General features: G+C 34.3%; 1 protein-coding gene across 4 annotated transcripts in view; it reads right to left on the bottom strand.

Annotated features, from left to right (window-relative positions):
* Positions 1-27,931, bottom strand: part of MCTP1 (multiple C2 and transmembrane domain containing 1) — a 528,212-nt gene that overhangs the window by 307,209 nt on the left and 193,072 nt on the right. For all 4 annotated transcript variants that reach the window (XM_074200502.1, XM_074200503.1, XM_074200500.1 and 1 more), the window contains exons 4-5: positions 24,665-24,744; positions 10,136-10,247 (exon numbers count right to left, since the gene is read on the bottom strand). In XM_074200502.1, coding sequence (XP_074056603.1) covers positions 10,136-10,247; positions 24,665-24,744 — 192 coding nt within the window. The remainder of the gene's footprint in view (positions 1-10,135; positions 10,248-24,664; positions 24,745-27,931) is intronic.

Here is a 27,931-nt window from a genome sequence, read left to right as displayed (position 1 = left end):
GGAAAGTGGATAGAACACTGTGCTTGAAGTCAGAAAGACTTGTAGTGGATACTTACTAATTGTATAACTTTGGGTAAGTCACTCAAAATCTCTCTCCCAGTTTCCTCATCATATTGTCATGAAGATGACAATAAATATAGTATTTATACATATTGCTATACATCTTATCTGTTCCCCTTTTCCCCCATTTAGAATAGTGCTCCCTACAGAAACATTGAGGAAATTATTTTTTTCCTTCCTATGAAATGAGATGTCCTGCTTGGTGAAGAAGTACAAATTCATATAATTAATGTTATTTGGACATCTCAGACTGTTCTTCATAACCATTCTGCTGTTAAGTTCTGTTGCTGCCCTAATATTTTTCATTCACCCTAGCACAGGATGATTATGATGTTTAAATCAGATAATGTATATAAACTACTTTGCAAAACTTGAAAGCATAAAAATGTCAGCTATTATTAGATATGATATATCATATAATATATTAATAATACATATAATAGAATATAGAATATATAATAATATATCATATAATATATTCCTTCCCTACTATGTTCATAGAACCCACCAAATTCTCAAGTTATCATTCTAAAATCTCTCCTCTTTGTCTCAATCAAATTCCTAGGAAAAAATGTTTATATTTCTTCTCTCATGAATTCCTTAACCCTTTGCAATATGGCTTCTGACCTCATCACTTAAATGGAACTAACTTTTTCAAAGTTACCAATGATCCAAATTGTCAAATCTTGTGGTCATTCTTAGCTCTCCTCTTTCTCAACTGCAGCTACATTTGACACCTTTGACCACCCTCTCCTTCTCAAGTGAATACTATTGTCTTTCTTCTCTGTTTTGATTAAATTACTCTCTGATAACACCTTCATACTTGTTTGTTGTTTCTGCCTCCATAATATCTCTTTCATCCAAACCATTCTCTCTACTGATGCAGCTATACCCTCTCTGTTAAGGCTGTCATCACTCATCTACTGAACCACTGCTAGAGCTATCTAAATTAGTCTCTCTCTGCCTCAAATTTCTCCTCACTCTAATCCATCTCTACCCAGTTACCGAAGTGATTTTTGTTTTGGTTTTTGCAAGGTATTGGGATTAAGTGATCTTGCCCAAGATCACATAGCTAGATAATTATTAAGTATCTGAGGCTGGATTTGAACTCAGGTCTTCCTGACTCCAGGGCTGGTGTTCTATCCACTGTACCACCTAGCTGACCCTTAAAGTGATTTTCTTTTAAGTACTGAGCTGACTATATCACTCTGAAAAACAAATGTTACTTTTGATTACTTTGAGTTATTTTAAATTTGAATATAGAATTAAGTTCCCCCCTTTAGTGAAGCTAGCCATAAAATAAAACATAGTCTCTTAAATCTAGGGTACTTGCAAATTTAGTGAATAGGCAGATGAGAAGACTTTGTCATTTAGTAGCAGGTAATTTAGAAGAATAACAATCATAAGATTCTAAGGTTTTTCAAAAGGCTAAATTTCCTTTTCTAGCAGAAAGTGAGGTTGACCAAAAGAAAATTCCCCTTTCTGGCACCTAGAGAAATGTCAATCAAAGGCTAAATTATTTTTTCCAGTCTTAGTGGATAAGCCCCCTTCCCCCACTTTTTTACTTAAGTCAAAGTTGAACACTAAAATATTCTAAGGAAGATGGGGAGGGGGTGACTGTCAACCACTGACTTCCCCAGTCCTTTTTCCCAATATACTTTGGATTTTGAGCAAAAGATTAAGAAAGTTTGGGAGAAGCTATTGTCCAATAGAATTATGTTCAAGTTTCTGTAATTTTTCCAATTCTTCTTTTTTTAATTATAAAAACCTTCACTCCTATAAATCACTCCTGTTCCCTAGCCTCTGAGGTTTGATATCTAAATGCTAGCTCTGCAGATTAAATCATAGATGACTCAAATAGTCAATTTTAACAACTTACTTAACTCAATAAATTCCAGTGGCTCCCTATAGCTGCTAAGCTGAAATATTCTTCTTTGGTGTTTAAAGCTCCTCACGAGCTAGTCCCAATCTATATTTCCAGTTTCATTGTACATCATTACTCCCACAATCTTTGGTTTTAACAAACTGACTTTCCCTCTGTTCCTTATACACTACACTCCTCATTTTTCCAGTCTTTGTACTGTCCATCCTCCATGCCTGGAATGCAACCCTTTTTCACTTCTGCCTCATAGAATTTTTCAAGGCACAGCTTCTATATGAAGATTTTTACTCTTCCCTTTAATGATTGGTACCTCTTACTCCCTAATTACCTTGGATTTGTTCTGGATATATTTATTCAGAATCTACCAATTTTTAAGCTTGGTTTTTTCACCAATCCAATGATAATTGAGAGCAGAAATTGTTTCATTTTTTTGTCAGTATATACTCAGGTCCTAGTACAGTTACTGACAGACAGCAGTTACTTAATAAATGCCTAGCAACTGACTGATTGATAGGTATATGTATAATGTATAGTCATAAATATAATATTTTCATTTGTTATCAATTGTGAATGAACCTACTTTTGTAAATTATCCTTTTCAAAGTATGTCATATTATGATATTATTTGACTTTCAAAGGCAGGGAATTCCAATTTTTGAGAGAATGGTCCTCAGGATAGGAGAATTAAAATGTAACTTGTGTCTTTCCATGTGAGTTTGGATAAACTGTGTATCTATCTTTTATAACTGTTTATGAGCAGCGTTCAGGGGTGAAGTGGAAGGGAAGAAAGGAAGATTCTCTAAGCATTCTTAAAGCTAAATGAGACCCACATCATAAAGGTGCCTTCTCCTTTTTTTGCACCATGAACTTTACTTCAGCTATAAAAACATGTGAGTGCATTTGGGCATGCACTGTTGGCATCAAAAACTGCTGTAATATAAATTTAAATCTCTCATACTAATGATTAGTAGCTCAAATTTCCTCAAAAAACAATAAGAGGAAATAAACAGTATAAAATATAGTCTGTGATAGATGAGCTGTGGGGAATGATTACATTTGTAAAAGATTCCACAACCCAAATCCATTCTTCACTTTCAATCTTTATTTGAGTGATGTTTTCCTTTAGGCAATTATATAACTATCACAGATTATGTTAAATATTACAGAGCAACTACTGAAGAAAGAATATATTTTACAAAGTATTAACAAACCAAATTTTTGAGTGAGGTTTTTTCTGAATGGTTGAATACAGAAATATTTTGAGCAGCATGTTGAAAATAAACTCTATCAAAGGGAAAAAAAATCTTATTTTTAAAATTTACCTAATGGATACATATAGGATCAATTCATATATTTCCCAGGATTCTTCATCTTTTTTAAAATCAACCAAAGAATTTTGTGTTTCTAGGGTATCTAAGAAAGCATGCAACACAAATTAACTCACTTTTATTTCATAAAGACTCCAATGATGAAATCTGTGCATTGGAATCTGTTAGAAAAAGAGTCAGAAAGAACTCATGCATGCACAATAAGACAAAACCATAAAATAACAGGATACTTTTACATAGAAAACAGATTACAGTTTTAAAAAAGCTTCATGTAATGAGAAAGGAAACAAGATAAATGCCATGCAACTTGTTAGCATGCCCCAGACAAATTTTAACTCATAAACACAGCAGCAAAAGTTGAAGGGGGGAAAAAAATCAAGACAATTTAACTATGCACCTTTTTTTTTCTTTTAGCAACTCGACTGTGTTTTCAACTCAATCACGCTTTAACCTCAAAACCTATGTGACATTTTTGGTTTTACTGATACTAAATTTCAGGTTGTTTATTGAAAATTTTATTTTGAAGTCTTTAAAATGTATTTAATAAATAGGCTGTTAGGTTTTTGAAATCATTCATTTTTATTGATTTCTTCAAATGCCACATAAGGAGAAAACATTCAATAGTATCTTTCTCATAAATACATCATCAGTCAAGTAACTATCACTGAAATACCTAAGATTTTTAAAGACATTTTAGTGCTTTATTGTAGTAATAACTCTATTTCTGTAGTCTTCTTTTGATTCACAATTTTCCTTAATTGAAGTATTGAATAGAATATTTAATTACTGGTTAAAGTTCTTCATATTAATTATTTTCTTTATTTTCACTATCTCTGTACAACAAATATCTAATATATCATGATGCAAACCAGCTTGCAATTCCTTTATAATTTAATGGAAAGAGATAAATGAGGCTCAGATAGATTAAGTGACTTATTCATGTTCATATTACTTGTATCAGATCCCACATTTGAATCTAGGTCTTCAAATTCTAATTCAAAAATTCTATGTAGAATGTCATTCTACCTCTCCCTCTATTTTAATAAATGTAAAATATTTTAATAAATGTAAAATAAACACAGCAGGCACAAAAGTAAATAGACACACATATGTGTTTATATGTGTGTATGTCAGTGCTCATGATTAGCATTCACAGAAAGACCCCCCCATGAAAATAATTGTAACATGAATGTCAGAGGTTAAGAAGATAGAGGAATTCAACAAGAACTTGATAAAATCTTCCAAATTAAATCAATATAGATACTTTAGTTTTTAGTAACTTCAATAGTGGTAATGATGGAAGGATGCTTTTTGCTTTATATTTATTTTTATTTAGGCTTTTGTAAGGCAAATGAAGTTAAATGGCTTGCCCAAGGCTACACAGCTAGGTAATTATTAAATGTCTAAGGCCGGATTTAAACTCAGGTACTCCTGACTCCAGGGCCGTTGCTCTATCCACTGTGCCACCTAGCTGCCCCAGAATTGGGATATATACATATATATACATATATACATATATATATACACATATATGTGTATATATATACACATATATCTCAGTAGTAAGATATGAGAGTATTTAAAGAATTATAGACATTTTTATAGAAATTTTTATGCCTATGTAAGTATCCTCTTCAAGACAATAGGTAGGATATACTAAACATTAAAAATAATAAAAAAGAAAATTATAAAGAGAGAGAGAGAATAACTAACTACTGATATGGCATCATTTCTAAATCAGTCACTAACATATTAGGGCAAAAAAGCAAAATCAATTATCAAACAAAAAAAGAATTAAAATAGGAAGAAAATGCATGTTTTTGAGACAATTTCCACCTAACTTATCTACATTGATGGTTGATTCTGAAAAATGAAATGAATAAAAGAACCGACTTTACTTAGTACAAACTATTGCCATTTATACAATGAAGAGCCTAGACTCTGCCTCAACATAGATATATAGCAACTGACGTGACATTCATTTAGAATGGAAACATTTCTATAATTGAGATATCATTAATAATCATTAATCCATATGCCTAAAATATTGACTAAGAGAAAATATAGCAAATTTCCCATTTCTATATGATTTCATAAGAATGATCTATGCATCAAGAAAATGAGAAGAAAAATAGTCAGGTTTTTAGAAACCATACTATACAACAGACCTTACCTTCATAATTGCTAAATTGAAAATTTTAAAGCAAGATTCTACTGTGCTGTCTATTTGTTGAATACATTAAAAATAATTTGATTCAGTAGACCAAAATGTCACTCTAAATATTCTCTTCCATCAAGCTCTCTCATTCATGTCAAAATCATAAAAGATTCTTTGAAAGCTATAATAGAGTTAACTTTGGTTAATGACCTTCTGATTATTAATATCAAATTAAGCAAAAGACAGGATATGCTTATCAAAAGTTTCCACCATTTTCATGAAAGAAGTATAGTCCAGAATGCCTGTTTAGAGATTCTCTTTGAATTGTGAAGTCATGCAGATAACAATGTAGTAAATTCATCAAACCCTAGAATCTTGCACAACCTTTAAATGGAAATACTTCTCCTAGTTGCAGAATGCTTATTTTCCAGATCATGATTTTTAATTGGAAGGTAAATCCATAAAGTTTAATCATGAATATAATGGTTTTCCTTGGAGAAAATGGAAAGGTACATGGTGGGAATTAGCAGGTTTACAATACAGATTACTAATAACAAATTTCATATGAGAAGTCAATAAAGAATATCACTGGGGATACTGAATAACCAGAAAAGGAGGCAGATCATGAGTATAACTGAAGAATGATCTCTGCCATGTGTATGCTCCACTTGTATTCTTGAGATGCCAGAAATCTAGTCATTGCCCTACAAGGCCTGTGTGACAGCTTCCTCTAGTGCTTCCCCATAAGCCTGATGCCTTTTTAAAGAAAAAGATCAATAAGCATTTCCATCCTTTGCTTCATCCTTTACTTAAAAATTCTTCTTTTGTTTAGTCTTTACCTTATGGTCTACTTCAGATTAGAAGTCATAAGGAACTGAAAGAAAATGGTCAGGATGATCATCGCTCAGAAGCAGAAGTTGGAAACCATCCTTAAACAATTCTTTCTATGGGACAGCACTTGGCTTTCCAGCTCATTTCATTACACATATGCAGCTCTGCTTGGTCTCAACTCCAAGGAACAAAATGGTCCCTAATGTTTTCTTGTCCCCCAAGTTTTCCAGTTATCTTTTATGTTTTGTCTCCCTCCCATTAGATTGCATATTCCTAGAGAGCAGTCTGTCTTTCTTTTCCTTATTTGTATCCCCCAGAATATCACAGCATCTGATGCATAGTAGGTCCTTAATAATGCTTATTGAATGGGAAAAAAATTCTTCATGCTTGGCCCTTGGGTAAACCTTTTCCTTTTCTTGTGATTATCTAGCTAGCTGGCTATCAAAGAAAGATGAAAACCAAAGGGAAATTTAAAGTAAGACATTTCAGAAAAACTGACTGGTAATTCTATTCTCTCAAGGTCTTGAGTTAAGAGGTGAGTAGGAAAAGAGGAAATCTCTTCCATGAATTTACTCTAAGCCTAAAACAAATGTATTAGACCATATAAGAATGACCAAAGAAAACACAGGAAGAAAAGAAGGAAAAAAGGGAAGTGTCAAAAGAGAATGGAGTTCCTAGTTCATAAATCTAGACCAGGAAGGGGTCATTTGACATGTGAAGAAACTGAGACGTAGAAATGTTAAATAACTTTCCAAGATTACAATGGTATTTAAGTGGCAAACTGGGATTCAGAAGAGACAGTCTATAAGAATCAGCATGTTTTCTGAAATATCAGTTTTTCTTCTCTGGTCAGCTTCACCCAGCAGCCTATCAAGTTAATTTCAAATGATCAATTCCCAGGTATCACCATCATCATCATCATCATCATCATCATCATCATCACTATCATTATGATTATCACTATTATTATTATATTATTTTACTAATTTATTTAGTATTTTAGTCGTCTCTAGTTACATATAAAAACAATTTTTAACATTTGTTTTTTAAAACTTTGAGTTCTAAAATCTCTCCCTTCCTTCCTCCCCACATTCCTTTATTACCATATAATCTCTTGTTTTTATTTTAAATTTGGGTAACTATTGCAATTTTAGGGCTTGTGGGAAAATGACCTAGAATGAAATAGTGATAAGAATCATTGACCCTTTGCTAGGTGTTTCTTTAACCTGCAACCACTGACCTAATTCAGAACAATTAGTTATTTTCACCTTCAAGGCCCAGGTTTGGAAGTATTAAATCTGTGACTGATTTTGTGACTTGGCATACGAATCTTCCATTTTAAAAATAGGTGATAGAAGATAAAATTTTCACAATGACTATAGTTAATTGGATATCATGAAAAATATTCATATACTCAATCTAATATAAAAGTAGCTGTGAAATACAGGAGACCAGAAAATATCCTTAAGTAAAAATTATTTAATTACAGATAATAATGAACAAAAAAAAGTGATGTTTGTGATATTCAATTCAAGGGCAAGTTGCACAAATTATAAAGCATTTAATTTTCAGGATCTCTTAAAATATACTTATTAATATAAAATAAAGCTTACCATCATCAACTCATATTTAATGAATGTCCCAAATGTCATTAGGAGAAAAAAAATTTACCAATGTGAAATACCTCGAATTCCAGTAACCTTTTTGAGTTGATTATCTAATGGTTAACATTGTTAAATTTCTATTAAATTGGAAAACATAAATATCAGTGTTGATGTCATAAGCCTACTTTTGTGAATTTCCTTTTCTCCAAGAGTGATGCTTCAGTGAAGGGGACAAATGTTATAATATTAATAGATTATTTTACATAAAAATTGGGATGGAATTTGATTAGCTGTGCAAAATAAATGGATCAGTCCTATGGTAAGATCATCTCAAAGTTAGATATCATATGCTAATTCTTCGTTCTTTTAGGAGAAGCTGTTTGAACCCATATAACATGAGGAGTGTACTTCATCATAAACAGGTAGGAAGATAATCATCAAGATCACTGAATAAGTGAAATTAATTTGTCTTGAAAAGAGGTTCAGTTTCAATAACAATAGCATGAGTAAAACTGGAATGTTTTGGGGTAAAAATAATTCTGTCTTATTAAAATTCCTGTAACTGAAATCACATAAAAATAGCATCACATGCATGTTAATTCTAAAGGATCCAAGAATTTACCCATCCCTGCATATGTCATGATGATCATGATAATGCCCATACTATTCTGGGCCTGTGTCAAAGGAAGTGATTTTTATTTGAAGGATTTACTCCAATGAATTTTCCCCCTCACCAATACCTCTGATTCCCCTGGCTTCCTTCACGTCTTAGTTCACCATCTAATATTCTCTTTCAGTCTCTTCCCTTTCATCTCTACTTCAGTGCCTTCCCTCTGAAATCACCTCCCATTTACACTATATTAATCTTTTATGATCATAGATATTTGGTCTTCTTCATTAGAATGTGAGCTTCTTGAGGTTAGGGACTACTGTTGGCTTTTCTTTGTATCCCTAGCATCTACCATGGTGCCTGATACAGAGTGATAATTAATAAACTCTTATGGCTTAACTGATTATTTAAAAAAGAGTTTCCATTAATGATTTTTCAGTCCTAATTTTTCCCCATCCATCTCTATACACATACAGAAAGAATCACACTCCCTTAACTCTTACCACACAACTTTTTTGATAGAATATACTAAAAGGGGAGAAATAACTTGACCAGAAAGTTAAGTGTGGATACTATGAATATATTTAGGAAGTACAAAAGATTATATACCTATGTATATTTAATTGATAATTATTAATTGTTTATTAAAAAGAGATTAAGAGAAACATAAGGTGAAATCTTAAATCTCACACACAAGTTAATATCTAAATTAAGTTAATCATTTCACCTGACTTCCAGAAAAAGATTTCCTAAACTAATTAGATATTAATGACATATGCTGAATGTACATTTTCAACAACTATTTTCACACACACAGACATTTCTAAAAGATCCAAAAGTAAAGCCACTTTTACAATGAGTTCTAGTTCTAAAACACAGGATTATAGCAAAACTTTTTTTATGTCGCTCCCATTAAATTATGCCAAAGTTCTTTCATTCTGGTAAATATTATCTATTAAAACCGGTCAGAAAAAAAAATGGTGAGACATATTGATTTGAATCAAAATTGATTAACATAATGCTTGGCACACAGTAGGTGCTTAATTAATGTCAGTTGATAACAATGAAGATTATTTCCCACAATGCCCAAATAGTCTGCTTTTCTCTATCCCTTGACAATTTCACACTGCAGCAAAATGAAGTCCAGATGGTAAGTGCTAAAAAATGGATAACATCAGTGACTGAAACATACTTATTATTCAGCAAACAAAAACCAGAAAACAGAAACTCTGTTATATATTCACCTCTCTTTTGTGTTGTGATACAATTAATAAATAATCCAATTCAAATTGGACTGTTTGGGCACCTGAAGGAAATTCTAAAAATTTATTTTGTTAATGAATTTTCTTTTCAGATTGTTATTAATTATTAGCTCACCTGGAATTTAATAGGTATAAAACAGACCTGAAATTACAATGCACACAAATCTTTGATTATTTACAACAAGAGGTTCTGATCTGGAAGAATGAAACAGAAAAAAAAAAGTTCAAAAGGTACAATAAATACAATAATGCCCACAGCATTCACAGAAACAGTGAACAAAACTGAATTTTATATGTAGACTCTCTTAATTATCAACCCCTAGTCCAAAGAATTCACACAATGCACTTCAAACAAGAAAGATCAAGGAGTACCTACTGGCTAGACCTTGTGTAAACTTACCACATCCCTCTGTTCTCCTTCTTTTGGTGTAAGAATTACAGACAGCAAAATGGTTCCCAGATCATGATCAGGATAATGTGGGTCTTTCAGAGTTAGAGTCACATCTGTTGGTCTAGGAGATAATAATAACAACTGATATTTAGTGCTTGAGAATCTGTGAAGTGATTTGAATATTTTATTTCATTGAACCTCACAATAATCACATGAGATATGGAGCATAGGTCCAGTTTTCTTCATTTTAGTTTAGTGACTTGCCCATAGTCACAGATCTACAAATTATCATTAGTTATGACTTGATTTTGATCCCAAACTAACATTTTATTGCTTATATGAAACTGCCTAAATTGAAATCATACAGATTATAAAACTCACTTGATAGAGTACATTAAGTTTTAAGGGACATTTTCTATTAAACTTTAATAATTCAAATTTGTGCTATAAATAATGAAAAAGCAAGTACTTAATAAGTTCATGTTTAATTGAATCAGTGATTTAGTCACCACAATTATTCCTTAATCTATATAGATTGCAACTCTTCTAGGCCATGGTAAGCAGTTTTTGAGTTGCTGAAAACAAAATAATTGATGGCCCTCTAGCCCACCCTGCTGTTGAGCATCTCCAAACTTAGACTGATCTTCAGATAACAAGCACATTTTACATCACCAGGCTATATTCAGTCTTCCCTGTACAGTATGACCTAAAAAACATAGGGTCACCTCCATGCAATGAAGCATCAGAGTCCTGGATGTTCTTTTTGGGAATGAGAGCATATCTAAAGGGTTCTCTTGCCTAGCCAGATAAGGATTCCAATGACTGTGGTTCTCTTTCTTTTTGTTTTAATACAGTAAAATACTTCTATTTTATGGAGAATTTTCTGTGAAAGGGGACAGGTCAGTGAATATGCTGGAGGATGACATGACTGGAAGAAATATTTTATTTTCCCTTTCCTTATTTTAATTCACGTGCCTACCAAGAGAAAATACATGAAACTAAAATATAAGAAATATTATCAGGGAGTTTGAGTCCTAGGGTTCTTTTTATCATCATGGTTTTATTGATCCCTCCCCTAAAATTCATAGTTTAATTTAGTCAATTAAAATTTATTAAGCACCTACTGTGTGCCATGTTATGTTAAACACTTCAGATATGGGCAAAAAACAGTCCTCTCAAAGTACTTAATATCTAATGAAGACAATAAAGCAGAAAAATACTAGAAACTTACATTGCTTTTTTGATACTTTCTTGTACAGTGAAATTGAGCCCCTCTTCAGATTAAATATTGAATACTAGCTATAACTTTTTGTTTCTCTGATATTTTTCAAGATTTCTGCTATAACCACAATCTATAACTACAGAACAGTTAAAAGATCTGAACACTAAACATGAGAAAAACCAAATTCAAGTCCCAGTACCTTCACCTACCAACTGAATCAGAACTTGGTTAGACTATCCACTCTCTAAGGTTCTGATGAGTGGATTTGGAACTTCTCAGGAAGAAAAATTGCTCCTTACATTCCAGAGGAAAATGGTTAGCATTCACCGATTCCATATAAGTATTTGGAACTAATATCAAGAAGTGACACAAGAGGTTGGTAGATGGATGACTCCTTGTGGTGGTATATGGAAAGGAAAGAGGTTAAACTGACACACACCATCAAGGGAAGGGGTTCTGTCTTCCCAGGGAAGAGAATTCTTGGTGTGAAAGAGGGTCCCTGGAACTTGGAAAGACTCTTTAGGGGCTTATGAAGATATTAAAAGACTTGTGAGCCTTGGTGATGTTACTCCAATAGCTACTGATTAAAGGTCAGGACCTTAGAAATTAAAATACATAGAAAGTGAATGAAATGAGTGAATGGTTAATAAAGCTGTGTTTGTGAACTGAATTTGGCTTTCTGAACCAAAATTTAAGAAAAAGAAATGATGGATTCATGACCAGAAGTGAATATATATATATATATATATAATATATTGAAAATATATTGAATATATATTGAATATATATTGAATATATATATTGAATATATATATTGAATATATATATATATATATATATATATTTTCCCCTATAGGGGAAAAAGAATGTATTTGCCTTCAGATTGACTTACATTAAGAAAGTTTTACGATGAAAAGGGATAGAGATAGAGAAAAAACCAGTTGCAGCTGAAGGCTAATACTAAGGAGGTTCCATAATTCATAGCTTGTAGTGAAGAGGAATGCAAATGATGTTAAAAGGCTCAAATAATCTATTTTTCAATTCACAGGGTATGGGTAATAAATAAATGAGCTAGAGATCTTAACTATAAGGAATGAATTAACTAGTGAAAAAATATAATTTTATTATATACTTATGGGTAAAGCACTGTCTTCAGCAAGATAGAAAGGAAGACAGAAAAAAAAAGCTAGAAAGTCCTTGCTCTTAAAGAGCTCATATTCTAATGTAGGGAGGTAGGATACATCAAGACATCTATATGTCTAGAAATGTATGACTCAAATGTGTGAGCATAGTGAAAAACATTAGGAAAAGACCAAAGAAGGCAGAAACAACAATATGGTCACTACAATACATTAGAAACCATTTGGCAAAGAAGAGAATGATAAGTTCTTGATATGGTTCTCAGAGTTGGCAAAAAGGGAAGATTATACTTGTTATGGAAGACTTTCACGCAAGATATGATTGCTTCTCTTAAGTTAAAAACTGTTGTTGGATTCCTAACTTTCTTTGCCAATGATATGGTAAGGACTATTGTTGTGTTTGTATATTCTTATTAATGGTTCATTTACCTTAGTTTCAAAATCTTTCTTTTTTTTTTAGGTTATTTTTTTTGCAAGGTAAATGGCGTTAAGTGGCTTGCCCAAGGCCATACAGCTAGGTAATTATTAAGTGTCTGAGCCCGGATTTGAACTCAGATACTCCTGACTCCAGGGCTGGTGCTCCATCCACTGTGCCACCTAGCTGCCCCTAGTTTCAAAATCTTTATATAAGAAATATGATAAAAAAATTTTACTATATATTTCTTAACTAATATTTCAAAATTTTCAAATTCATGTAATCCAAATCAGATAGTTTATCATTTATAATTGCCTCTATCCTATGTTTTATTATCTCACCTATATAGGTGAAAAGAACAAGAAATAATTATTTTCTAATTTTAAAAACAGTGATCTTTAACATTCTGGCTATTTATCCATTTGAAATTTATTATAAAATATGATATAAGATTTTGTTATAAATCTAATTTCTACCACACTGATTTTCATTTTTCTCAGTACTTCTTTGCAAATAAAAGATCTACTTCCTAAATAATGTAATTATGGGTAATTTTCAAAATAGAAAACATAAATTGATAATAATCACTTGAAAATGCTCAATATTAATACTAATAAAAAGATATAAATTAAAATAATTTTCAGGTAGCAAGGTAGTAATCTTAAACCTGTTAAACAGGAAATCATAAATGAAGGAATAAACTTAAAACTAGAAAGATTAAAAAGGAACAGAAACTCTATTGCTAGTAGAATCGCAAAGTTGCAGAATGTTTTTTGGAGAGTAATCAGTCACTACCTAGTAAAAATAACACAAATAACTATATTCTAGGGCCAAGTTAGAAAATGTTGTCAAAAACCAACAACAAAATAGCTATCTACAAAAATTCTTGTAGCAATACTATATATAATTGCAAAAAAGGGTAAAAAATTAACTATATTTATATATATAGTTAACTACATAATGGTGCAGTTTTGATGAAACAAAATTCACAACTAGAATTTACTAACTGAAAAGCAAAATCTTATTCAAAAGGAAGAGATTATATAGAAAAAAGTAGAATATATACATATATATGGCAATTAAAATAAGTAAATATGAGATGTAAAAAGAAATTTAGAAAAAGAATACTCCAGAAGAATTAAGTATTCCCCATGACTAAACAAGATTAAAGTAAATGAGAAATGAATAAATAATTTTGATGAATATTTAGAAGGAATGATGGAAAAAAGGTACAAATATTAAAAGTAACTTGCTTAAAAAGTTATCAAGTTTAGCTGGTTGCATTAAATGCTCAAGTTAAACTTCTAACAAAATATTTTTAAGGCAATAAATAGATAGTGACTATATCACTTTACATTACATGATAGTCAAGTATAGAAATGCTAGGCATAGTCAGACCTGTTCCCTAGACTTTAAGATAAAATATATTTTAGAGTTCAGAGATGATAGAGGTAATATCTCATAGTGTGATTTTCTAAAAGAGAAATTTTGAAAAATGGGATAAGAGACTCTCTAAAATGAAGTTCTGGGGATTATAGTAATTTATTTGTGTGAGAAAGGAAAAGAAGGATATATTTTTTAAAAGAACTAAACTGGCTACATGAAATGTTCATTAAAGAATCCAAATTTTAAAGGAATATGTAAAAGAAGAGGTGAAAGTGAATGTAAAATGGATTTGTGCCCAAAACTGGCATAAGCACTGCAGTTGCAAAGATCTCAATGCTAATCTCAAGGAGATCTAGCTTTAATTGGAGGAAACAACAAATAATTAAACATATAAATAAATGTTAATTGACTGAGAAACAAAGGAGATAACATGAAAAGTGCTTTGTAGACTTTAAAACACAATAGAAATGCAAGCGAATCTTTTTTTAAAAGAAAAGAATATTTCAGTGAAATAGCTAAGAAGGATGGAAAGACAGTTCTGGGTTCTTTCTTATGAGGAAACTGAGTTCTAGAGAAGTAACTCATTCAAGAGCAAAATATAAGAGATCAAGTCCACAAGACTGGATCTAGATTTAACCTTGGACTAGTCTTTGCTCTAGAACCTTAGAGGACTTTCTTTCAACATTTTAGTTAACAGTCAGTTAATAAACATTTATTAAGTATCTACCAGGTAGGAAATGATGAGAAAGAAGGCTGTGCTGAGTTTCCTTTTTAAATAGATAATCTGGGAGGGGCTCTCCACTGTCTACCTTCTACCTAGTTAAGAAGGAGGGCCCGAGGGGAAGGGTTCCTGAGGAGGTGTGAACTTAGGGCTGATATGATCTAGTAGGATGATGAGATTCTGTGGAGCAGAATGAAATCTAGAGCACTCAACAGGCATGTGACAAAGATGGAAGTCTGTAAAAGATGGAAGCCTGTAAACCCTTCCCAGGATTTTATTATTACCACTTCTTCCCTTACACATCTCTGTATATGAGAAAAGGCCAATGGGAGGTAAGGAGAACTGGAGGGGCAGAAGGAATCATTCATCTGACCTTGAGGGCAGAAAAATAATACCAAAGCCTGGGGACTGGCTCCCTCCTTTATATGGGCTTCAAAGGAAAAAGCAATAGTAATCTGAGAGAAGGATATAGCTGAGTTTCAGGTCCTGGAAATGAAAGAAAATGCTTGGCATTTCAACAGATCTAAATATCCATTTCTTTCACTGAAACTCAGTAATAGCTTGAGAGGTTCCAGATAGTGACAAAGACTCCCAGCTTAATCCTGGGAGAAAGTCACTCAATTCATTTCAACAATATATCAAGGCCTACTCTATGGAAGATTATCTTGCTTGGCACTGATAACAGTTCAGAGAAGCTGACATTCTAATCAGGAAATGACCCTTAGTTGTATCAAACCATTGGCCCAGTCCCATTGATTCTACCTCTATAAAAACTTTTGCATTTGAGCCCTTCTGTCAACCCACATAGTCACTACCTAGTTCATATTGACCCTTAATGACTCTGTAGAAATCACTCACTGATTTATAAGTCTCTTCCAAACTCTCCAACTATCTCACACACAGTTAGATGTCCAAATTGATATTTCTATCCTGGTTTGTCCATGCTGCTTCCTGTTCAAAATGCTCCAAGATTCTTCATTTGGCATTAAAAGTTCTTTAAAATTTCATTATTGCCTGCCTTTCCAGAATGATTACCCATCACCCTACCTTCATACATCTTTTTTTTCTAGTCAAAGTAGTTTAAAGCAAGTTTGTTACCTGCTATTCTCTAACAAACTGAATGTCTATAGAGCCATTGTGCCAATCCCATTGCTATATGCCTGTGAAACCTGGACAGTCTACCAATGCCATGCCAGGAATTGCTTCATTCAAATTAACTGGCAGGAGAAAATACCAGCCACTCACTGGTCTTTCTTGAACTAAACTGCCAAAACATTCAAAGATTACTTCAAAATGTGCAACTACAGTAGGCTGATCACATTGTTGGAAAGCCAAACATATGTGTGCCAAAAAAATTATTTTATGAAGAACTCACACAGCATAAGTGCTCACAAGTGGGTCAGAAGAAGTGATACTGGAACACCCTGACAGTGTCTCTTAAGAACTTTAGAATTGATTATGCCGCATGGGAGACACTGGTACAGGACCACCCAGCATGGTGTTGTCTCATCAGAGAGATACTGCGCACTACAAGCAAGGCAGAATTGAAGCAGCTCAAAGGAAACATGAGATACATAAATTTAGAGTTACCATCCCAGGTGTTCACATAGACTATTTGTGGGAGATCATTCCGAGCTTCTATTGGTCTGATTATTCACATTCAAACACACTATAATTCATCTCTAACACAGTGCTATCATTCTAGTCTTCTTCAATAACAAAGGACAATAACCAACCAATTTGTAACTACTCAAGTGAGTGAATTTCTCATTTTCATTCACAAATGGAACACATAGAGGACTATACAGAGAGAAGTCTCAGAAAGTTTACAATAAGTTGAGATCTTCTCTCAACCCCCCACTTGTGAATATTTATATTTGTGTGCTTATCAATTTCCTTAACCTAAATGTCTTTGCTTTTATCCTTATTAAATGTCCTCTTAGTCAATTCTGCCCAATGTTTTAGCCTCACAGATCTTGTGAAATCTTGGTTCTGACATCCGGTGTAAGCACTATACTCTTCCTAATTTGGTGTCACCTTCACCTTTGATAAGTTCACTATTTATACTTCTGTATGTCACATATTATACAGTACAGGGTCTGAGCAAGGGCACTGTGCTTTGAGACCTTGATTCATCAAGTCAATAATGAGACAGAGGTCTTTCTCGAGCTAAATTGCCAAGCATTCAAACATTCCTACAGAGGGCATAATTTAATGAGCTGGTCATGTTGTTAGAATGCCAGACATACGCTTGCCACAGAGACTATTTTGTGGACAACTCACAAGGGGGTCAGAAGAAATGATACCGAGGCACCCTGAAAGTCTCTCTTAAGAACTTTGGAATTGATTGTGCAGCAGGGGAGGCACTGATACAGGACCACCCCGAAAATTCCTGGATTTGGAGTAAAAGTATCTGGATCTGCTTCTTAGTACTTATATAAGCCTGGGGCAAGTACCTAACTTCTTTGAGTGATGATTTTCTCATCTCTGAAATGAAGGACTTGAACAAGTTGACCTCTGAGGTCTCTTTCAGTCTATAATTCTGGGATTCCTCTATGAATAGGTGGAGTTGTTGAGGCACCAGGATCATAAATATAGAAATGGCAGGGGGCTCAGGGGAACTTGGGAATCTAGCACCAATCACTTCACAAATGAGGAAACTGAGGTCCAGAGAAGTTAAGGGACTCGCCTGAAGTAAAATATGTTTCAAGTGGCAGAGGAAGGATTCAGGTAGCTTATAAGTATTTTTAAGTACCTATCTTGTGCCAGACACTGTACTTAAGGCTGAGGATAGAGAGAAAAAAAGGCAAAAGATATTCTGTGTCCTCAAGGAGTTCATAATTCAACATACAGGATAAATGGGAAATGACAACAAAAATTAAGAAAGTGTGGGGAAGGCTTCCTATGGAGTAGCTTACAATTAATGAAGAAGACAATATACAAAGAAATATAAACAAAGCAAGTTCTATCCAAAATAAAATTGAAATAATTAAAGAGAGAAAGCATGGGAATTAAGAGGGATTCAGGAAGGTTTCCTGTATAAAGGGCAGCATAACTGCCAAAGCATAGCTAAGGAGTGATAGAGCATTCCAGGCATGAGGGAAAAACCAGAGAAAATGCATGGAGACTAAAAATGGAGTATCTTGTTCCTGGAATAACAAAGAGATTAAGGTCACTAGATAGAGGGTATGGCAGGGAATCATATAGCAGAAGACTAGGGTAAAAAAAGCCTTTGCTTATGAAGGGCTCATTCAAAGCCCTTGTTTATTGGGTGAATTGGAGTTAGGGGAGAGATCCAATTGCCTCCAGGAGCAAATACAAAATTCTCTATTTGGCACTCAAAGCTCTTTATAACCTATCCTTCCCCCTCTCTTTCCCTTCTTACTACAACTTAATCCCTGACACGTACTCTTCAATCCAGTGACACTGGCCTCCTGACTAGTCTACAAAAAAGTTACTCCATTATTCAGTTCTGGGTATCTTTTCTGGCTGTCCTCCATGCCTAGAATGCTCTCCTTTCTCAATTCTCCTACTGACTTCCCTGAATTCCTTTAAGTCTCAACTAAAATCCCCTTTCCGTGGGAAGCCCCCTCTTAATCCTACTGTTTTCCCTCCTTTAATTTTTTTTCATTTTATTTCATGTAAACCTTGCTTCATCTAAAGTTGTTTGTATGCTGTCTCCTCTATTAGACTGTAAACTCTTCAAGGAGAGAAAATGTCTTTTGCCTCTTTTTGTATCTCCAGCACTTAGTAAGGTGTTGAATTGAATTGAGAGATTTGAGGCAGGCAGACCCACCAATGTTTGATTGGAATAGTGAAGATAACTTACACTAATAACTGATTCTGTTGACAGAATCAGAGAAGGGTTAGTCTACACTGAAAATGAACAGACCTTGGCAACATATTAGATATACAAGGAGAAATAGTGAGGAGTTGAGGATGACAGCTAAATTGTGAGCCTGGGGAGGCAGGGTATGAGGAGAAGGAGGGGAATGGTGATACCCTTGTCAGAAATGAGGCTGTTTGGGGGTGGAGCCAAGATGGCAACAAGAGCGGATCATGTCTTAGGCGTTCTCTCATAAATCTTCGAAACTAAGGACTTTAACTAAATTTTCAAGAGACAGAACCCACAGAGGGACCTAGTGAGGCAGTTCTCCTACTCAAGGTAACCTGGAAAAGAGTAGAAAGGCTCTGCTCCCCAGGACTGGAGGGGCACCTGCCAGAGGGGTGGCCCACCAGAGGGAAAGAACTTCAGCCTTCTGGAGGCAGCCCCAGGGCACTGGGAACCGTGGCTCACAGCAGTGGGGGAGTTTCCTGAGCTAAGTCCTGGGGAGCACCAGGCACAAATTGGGGAAACAATGGGGGACCTCAGCCAGAGCAAGCACAGCCCTCAGGGCACACAGCAAGCAGCATGGCCACTGCATTCCAGATCCAAGAAACATAAGCAGGTAGAGCTGGTAAGCAGGAGCCCCCAGGGCATGAGCCCATTGAACCTAGGGAGGGAGTGAAGAGAGAGAGAGACTGCTGAGCTCTGCCCTTAGAATAGGACTCTGGGGCTCTGAACACATGCAGATGCTAATCACAGTCTAGGCCCCCCCATAGAGCAGCAGGGACCCCCTCCACATCAGCCCCGTAGCAGAGGGGGTCACATATGTTCATTCACAGACCAGGAGGGAGGACAGAGCCTCACACAGTGAAACCCTTGTGGGAGTGTCCCAAAAGCTCAGGAAGCACCCCCAAAACAGGCTTAAGCTGGGAACATGAGCAAGCATAGTAACAAAAAGAAAACCATTGAGAAATATTTTGCATATGAGCCCAAGAAGGATCAAAACACTCAGTCTGAAGATGAGGAAGCACAAGCTCCTGCATCTAAAGACTCCAAGAAAAACAGAAATTGGGCTCAGGCTATGACAGAACTCAGAAAAGACTTTGAAAATCAAATGAGGGACTTAGAAGAAAAACTGGGAAAAGAAATGAGAGATGCAGGAAAAACATGAAAATGAAGTCAGCAGCCTAGTCAAGGAAATCCAAAAAAATTCTGAAGAAAATAGCATGCTAAAAACCAGCTTAGGTCAAATGGATTAAAAGAGTTCAAAAAGTTATTGAGGAGAAGAATGCTTTAAAAAGCAAAATTGACCAGATGGAAAAAGAGATAAGAAAGCTCTCTGAGGAGAACAAATCCTTCAGACAAAGAATAGAACTCAGGGAGATTGATGAATTTACGAGAAATCAGGACTCATTACTTCAAAACCAAAAAAAATGAAAAATTAGAAGAAAATGTGAAACATCTCATTGAAAAAACAACTGATATGGAAAACAGATTTAGGAAAGATAATTTAAAAATTATTGGGATACCTGAAAGTCATGATCAGGAAAAGAGACTTGACATCATTTTCAAAGAATTACTACAGGAAAATTGCCCTGATATCCTAGAAGCAGAGGGCAAAATAGAAATGGAGAGAATCCACTGATTCCCCCCCAAGAAAGAGATCCCAAAAAACCAACCCCTAGGAATATTATAGCCAAGTTCCAGAATTCCCAAGTCAAAGAGAAAATATTACAAGCAGCCAGAAGGACACAATTCAAATATCGTGGAGCTTCAGTCAGGATCACACCTTACACCTATCAGATTCGCCAATATATGACCAGAAAGGACAATGTTTAATGTTGGAAGGGATGTGGGAAATCTAGGACACTAATACATTGTTGGTAGAGCTGCGACCTCATCCAACCTTTCTGGAGAGCAATCTGGATTTATGCCCAAAGGCTATAAAAATGTGCATATCCTTTGATCCAGCAATACCACAACTTGGTCTATACCCTGAAGAGATCATGCAAAAGGGTAAAAACATCACGTGTACAAAAATTTTCATAGTAGCCCTATTTGTGGTAGCAAAGAATTGGAAATTGAGTCAATGTCTGTCAACCGGGGAATGGCTAAACAAATTGTGGTATATATATATATATAGATATAGATATAGATGATATAGATATAGATGATATAGATATAGATGATATAGATAGATATAGATATAGATATAGATATAGATATAGATATAGATATAGATATAGATATAGATATAGATATAGATATAGATATAGATATAGATGTTATGGAACATTATTGTTCTATTAGAAACCAAGAGGGATGGGAATTCAGAGAAGTCTGGAAAGACTTGCATTAATTAATGATGAGCAAGATGAGCAGAAACAGAAGAACACTTTACACCCTAAGGGCAATATGGGGGTGATGATCAATCTTATTGAACTTATCAAACTTATTGACAATTTTAGAGCACCTGTGATGGAGAATACCACCTGTACCTAGAGAAAGAAGTGTGGAGTTTACACAAACTCCAAATTCTATTACCTTCAATTTTTTTATTTAAAAAAGTGTCTTATGTACTATATAATTTCGCTATCTCTAATATTTTATTTTCTCCTCAAAGATATGATTTCTCTCTCAACACATTCAATTTCAATCAATGTATAGCATGGAAACAATGTAAAGATTACCAGATTGCCTTCTGTGAGGGAATGGGGGAGGGAAGAGAGGGTGGAGGAAAGATTGTAAAATTCAAAACCTTACAGAAAATGATGGGTAGAAACTTCTATTATTTATAATTGGAAAACAAAATATTAATTTAAAAAAGAATGTTTTTAAAATGTGAGGGGTAAGACTTGAATTCAGGTCTTCCTGACCACAAGCTTTGTCCTCTATCCACTGTAAAATGCTTCATCTGTCAATAAAATATTTCCATGGAAAAAAAATTTCAGATCCCAGGTTAGAATCTCAAACAAAAATGACTCACAAATATGGTATAGTGACTTATATACTGGGGAAAATTAATGACATGCTTGCAAAGATCAGGAAAGAGGGGAAAATTCAGGGTACAAGGAGGTTGGGGGACCAGTGACTCAAGTCTTATTTTAGGAATTAGAAGAAACTGAGAATTAGTAAGGGAGAAACCCTTAGGTCAGAGATGAATGGCCCTTGAATCTGAAATGGAGTTGATGCCTTAGGAATTTGATATAGTTCACTAAGACCTAAGGTCTTGGGTTTGATTTATTACATACCTCACCTACAAATTCTTACTTTGTTAGTCTCCTTGTCTTCAATATCTGACTTTCTAGATTTCTTCACCTTGTCTCTGAGTGGGCACCCTTCACTCTGTGTGTGTGTGTGTGTGTGTGTGTGTGTGTGTGTTGTCTTCCCCCATTGGAATGCATGCTACTTGAGGGAAGAAATTATATATTTCTTTTTGCATTTGATTTCTCAGGGCTTAGGACAATGACTAGCACATAATAAATGATTAATAAATGTATGCTCTCTCTAGGAAGCTAGCTTGCTATCTATCCATTTTTCATCACCATCTCTTGCATGGATCTTACAAAGACTGAAAATTGTTTCAAAGATTCTTTAAAATAAAATGGAGATTATTGATTAGTTATCAGCGGTTATATATTTGATAGCAATGATTTCCAGAGTCCTTGGCCATGAGTAGAATTTTCAGTTATGATTCAATACATATTTAATATCTAAAGACAGACAATTGATCTTTCTTATCAAAATGAAATAAAGAGTTCTATGTCAATGAAATGGAACACTTGTTTTAAAATAAAAATAAATGGTGGTTCTTGCTCTCGTGGAATTGACAGTTTAGTGAGGGGATTGGAAAAATGGAAGGTAATTACCATATACAATAAACCTAAGTATATTAGAGTAGTGCAAAATGCCTGTTTCTATATATGCTATATCTAGTCATGATATATCACAAACCAAGCCTGTCCATTTTTTTTTACAGATGGAAGTTATGAACTGAGAACTAGAATGGCTCTCTCAAAATTAGAGGGTCTATTCTTCGGCTTCTATCTCAAATTCCTATTTTAATTATGCCATTACATATAGACAGGTGTATTATAGGTTTCTGATTCTTGGAGAATTTCATACATAGATTTTCCTTGTGTTTGTAAGATCTCCAGAAAGTTAGTACTTAATAAATATTCATTGATAACTAAAGAAGATAGTGTTATCACCTTTGATAGCACAATTGAGTCTCCTGTACCTCATAGTCAAGAAGTTTATATCTATCTAACTTCTTTTTTTTTTTTTTACCAAAAAGAGTTATTTTTCTGTTCATAGGATAGAGGTGGAAGAAACCTCAAAAGTCATCTAGTCCAATTCCTGCATTATACAATTGAGGACACTGAGACCAAGAGAAGTTCTGTACAAAGTCACAGAGGCAAGTGGCAGAGCCAAGATTTTAACCCATATCATCTGACTTCCAATCCAGTAACTCTTTCCATTGTATCACACATACTTAATAACTGGCCAAGCACTTTGCACATTCATTTCTCCAGCACTATAATGCATAGAATCATACCCCCAATCTCTGGAACCAATCTGGCTCTTCTGTAAGAAAAATTAAGTCCTTGATTTGTTCTTAGATTTGAAGCCTTGACTCCATGATGTCTTGATGTCCATCCTGCATTTACCAGTTCTAGGACTTGGCCTTCTTTTTGCTAAAAGTGATGAGGAATCAAGCCCACTCACTCATTCTGTAGTGATAAAAAAACGTTCCTTCCAACTCCTTGCCTGTACTGACTTCTGACTACTGCCTACCACCAGACTACCTTGACACTATTATACTCTCCCTGCTGGGTCATCCCTTCATCTACTCTCCTTAATAATAACTAATGACCTACTAGACCTTAAAGACGATTTAAATCAATCTGTTCATTTTAGAGAGGAAGAAACTGAAGCCCAAAGAGGTTATATGACTTGTAAGTCAATGGGTAGGAAGTGGAAAAATCAGGTTTTTAAACTCAGATCTTTTGACTGCAAACTAATGAACCATTTTGCAGCCATTCTTTTTTACTTTACCTATATCTTCCCCTGACTTCTTCCTTGTACTTATTGTTGAGTCGTTCCAGCTTTTCTATTTCAGCAGATATGTCTAATCTCTGGGTCTTTGGTCTGGTCTGCTTCACTCCCTGCTGAACTCCAGGATGCCCCTTAAGTGTCAAAAGTACTTTGAAAGGTAGAACATACTTTAAAGATGAAACTACTATAGATAATCCAGTATAATATTCCCTTATAAAGAAAATGGTGATAACTTCTATGTTAAACTTTTGTGAACTTTGCTCAAGTGGTAGAGTGATTGAATTTTTGAAACAAAATTCACAAGTTTCATTTTCTTTTTCAAACAAATGTCATTGATATAGTATTTGCATTTACATAGATAAACAATTTTTAAAAATAAGATTTATATATGTATTTTTAATGAATATGAGACCAATTTGTAGCTTTTGGGAACTATTGTGCCTTCTTTCCATTCTGTTCTCTCCACTAAAAAAGTCACCATGATGCCCACTTTTCTTTTTTTTTGTTACCTTATCAAAAATCTCCCATTGTCCTCTATGAGTGGAAAAGAAAAAAATAACAAAGGCCACCCCTAGCTCCAAAAAGATACAGTCAAACCCACATTGGCTGTGTATGAATATATGCCTCACTATATGTCCTGAGTCCAAAATTCTTTGAAAGAGATTGGGAGCAAGAAGTTTCATTTTCTAAACCATAGATATAACACTGAAACACAATTTTGCTGTTTAACAGTTTTTTTTAGTGATAGAAATAACTACAACAGAACTGTACCTTTTTAACTCCAATAATGTGAGATCCAAAAAAGCTGAACCCATAAAATCATCCTGAAGTCCAAAGTCATAATCAAAGACCTGCAATACAAAAAAAAATGTATTGTTATGCATTATTTCAGAAACAAAGCAGAATTTTGAATGAAAACTTCCTAAATCGGGAAAAAAATGAGTGAGAAACTTGTAGTGAGTGATACAGGTTCTGAAATAATCAAGTATATTTAGTTATTTTGAGGGATGCCACATAGTTCTCAAAAGAAAATTCATTTCTTTTCATTTAAAGACATGTATACTGTACAACACTCAAATGAATAGTTTTTTCCCAAATTAAGCAATGTTAATGTATCATTGCAATAAAAAGCAGGGGGAACATAGGTCTCCAATGGGCAGTCCTATGGGGTTGCCTTTTCCCTCCCCCATTTAAGTAGAGATGTAGGAGATAGAAAAGTATAATCAAGCATGTTAGCATGAAATTCAGCAATTCTTCCCTCTACATAGAACTCTTGTCAGGATAAAATGAGATAACGAGTTCAATTTTCCCATATTTTAAAGTTCATTTAGGTTCCATCCTTTAGGATGGCAGGGGCAAAGGTGAGGTAAACACACACATATATGAGAAAATTGAGCTATTATATGTGAAGGCTCTTTGAAAAAAAATTTAAAGCAGAATAAAAATATGAGATTGTGGCAGTGACATTAACAATAATAAAAATGTAAACAAAAATAGAGTTTGTTGGTGTGCTACATGGGCATACCTCTATTTTTCTCCTTACTGGAGAAAATCTGTGTTTAAAAATAATTGCTCAAAATACAATTCCATATCACTTCACTTTTTTAAGCCCTACTATGTTACTCTAGTATAGATTTTAATCATTCAATAAGTCTCAATATGTAAAAGATGGGATTAGAAATCAAAAGTTCTATATCTTTGATTCACTTTCCATAAATTGCTTACTGATGGCAAAAGATAGGAAATTGTTAATTTACTTGTGTGATCATTCTGTTATTTCAAAAAAGTTAAAGTGTCAAGTGAAAGTTTTTATTTCTTCTCTAGAATGATACAGCATTTCTGTTAGTGATCACTGCATGATAAAGTGCCTAATTAGATGAGCAAAGACTGTGGGCTTTAAAAACTGATATACAACCAAAGGTTTCTTATTCTATAAAGATAAACTATTAAAACAACAAATATATGTGAGCAAATGAACAAAACAGTTATTAAACCCTTATTGAGTTCAAAACACTGCTAAATGTTGGACAAATCAAAGAGTAAGAAAATCCCTACTCTCAAGACACTCATATTCAAATGGATGAGATAAAATATATGGAAGATTCTTTTTTTTTTCACATGGAAGATTCTGACTATGAATAAGATAGAAAGGTGTTGTTCCTAAGGTGTTGCAGCAATGAAGATGCATCTTCTTTAACAACATTTTCAATGAGGTTGAACTATTTCTACTTCTCACATTTGACATGTTATAGAGCCAAGGACTTTGGTGGCAACAACTTTATTTTTCTGCTCTTCAATGCATGTAGCTGTAGCACCTATAGGAGTAATTACAGGACTGCATCCTCAGAGGATATTGCTTCCCAGGATGATGGTGGTAAAATACAAATATTGCTTTTACAACGACTCTTGGTTTGAGGGTCCTGGGATGGCACCATAAGAGTCTATGGGGAGGGGCAGCTAGGTGGTGTAGCAGATAAAGCACCGGCCCTGGAGTCAGGAGTACCTGGGTTCAAATCCTGTCTCAGACACTTAACAATTGCCTAGTTGTATGGCCTTGGGCAAGCCACTTAACCCCATTTGCCTTACAAAAAACTTAAAAAAAAGAGTCTATGGGGAGATGGTGGAAAATATGGCAGTTATGGTTTGACTTGCCTGAACAGGCTGTGTCCTGACTCTTCCTTTAGGAACCTTGAAGTAGTTGAGGCACAGTAGATAGAGGGCAGGGCCTAGAGTCAGAAAGATTTGATTTCAAATTCAGTCTCATTCACTTACTAGATGTGTGATCCTGAACAAATCAATTAACCTCTATATGCTTTAGGTTTCCTCAGTCGTAAAATGGGAAAATCAATAGTCAATGAACTTTCATTAAGCATCTATTATTTATCAGGCACTGTGTCAAATATTGGAGATACAAATAAGAAAAAGGAAAACTGTCTTTGTTCTCAAGGAACTAGAGATATAATGGGGGAAGACAATACACAAAAAGTGGGGGCAACATGGGATAGCTGGGGTGATGGTCTGATGGCATTAAAATCAAGCAGGAAAATGAAATAATTGTAGGGCTAATAACAGTGTCTTCCTTGCATGATTGTGATGAGGATCAGATGAAATAATATTAGCAAAAATATTAGCATTTTCCTAAGTAGGAAAAACATTAGCTTAGCATTATATCTGGCATCTAGTAGAAACTATATAAAAGTTCATTCCCTTTTCTAATTTCCCTTGCTTCAGTTATGTGCTTTCAGTTAGGACTTTTAGCTAAAGAAGGACAAATTCCTTTCATTTTATCAACTGATTTTTTGAGATGAACTAAATCCTTCCAAATATTTAGAATAATTCATAAATAAAACATATCTTAATAAAGTTTTTAAAACAATCTTCTTTGCAGGCATTAAGAGAGTGATTAGGGAATAAGGGAGGAAACAGTCCTTACATTAGCCACTGCTCTTACCAATGCATACATTTCCATAGGTTAGAATGGGTATAAGGAGATCATACAAATTTTTCAGCAGTACTAAAAAAGCAACTCAATAGTCAGAAATATGCACCTTCCTAGATTCAAATATGGTCTCAGACACTTACTAGCTGGGTGACCTTGGCCAAGTCACTTAACCCCATTTGCCTTAGTTCTTTATCTGTAAAATGAGATAAAGAAACCACTCTAGTACCTTTGCCAAGAAAACCAATGGGATCATGAAGAATTGGACACAACTAAAATGACTAAACAACAGATTATCAATAGGCAGTTAGAAGACTTAGTGGATATTAAACGGGATCTAGAATCAGGATGATCTGAGTTCAAATTCATCCTCATACAATTACTAACTGTGTGGACAAGTCACTTAACTCCTGTTTGCCTTAATCCACAGAAGAGATGCTATTGAGAATATAGCAGCTAGGTGGCACAGTGGAAAAAATGCCAGGCCTAAAGTCAGGAAGAATCATCTTCCTGAATTTAAATCTTGTCTCAGACACTTAGTAGCTATGTGATTCTAGACAAATTACTTAACTTCTCTGCTTCAGTTCTTCATCTAAAAT

This window comes from Macrotis lagotis, chromosome X (assembly GCF_037893015.1).
Source record: "Macrotis lagotis isolate mMagLag1 chromosome X, bilby.v1.9.chrom.fasta, whole genome shotgun sequence".
NCBI lineage: Eukaryota > Metazoa > Chordata > Mammalia > Peramelemorphia > Peramelidae > Macrotis > Macrotis lagotis.
The sequence above is the reverse complement of the archived record's forward strand: the minus strand, read 5'-3'. Positions and strand labels throughout refer to the sequence as shown.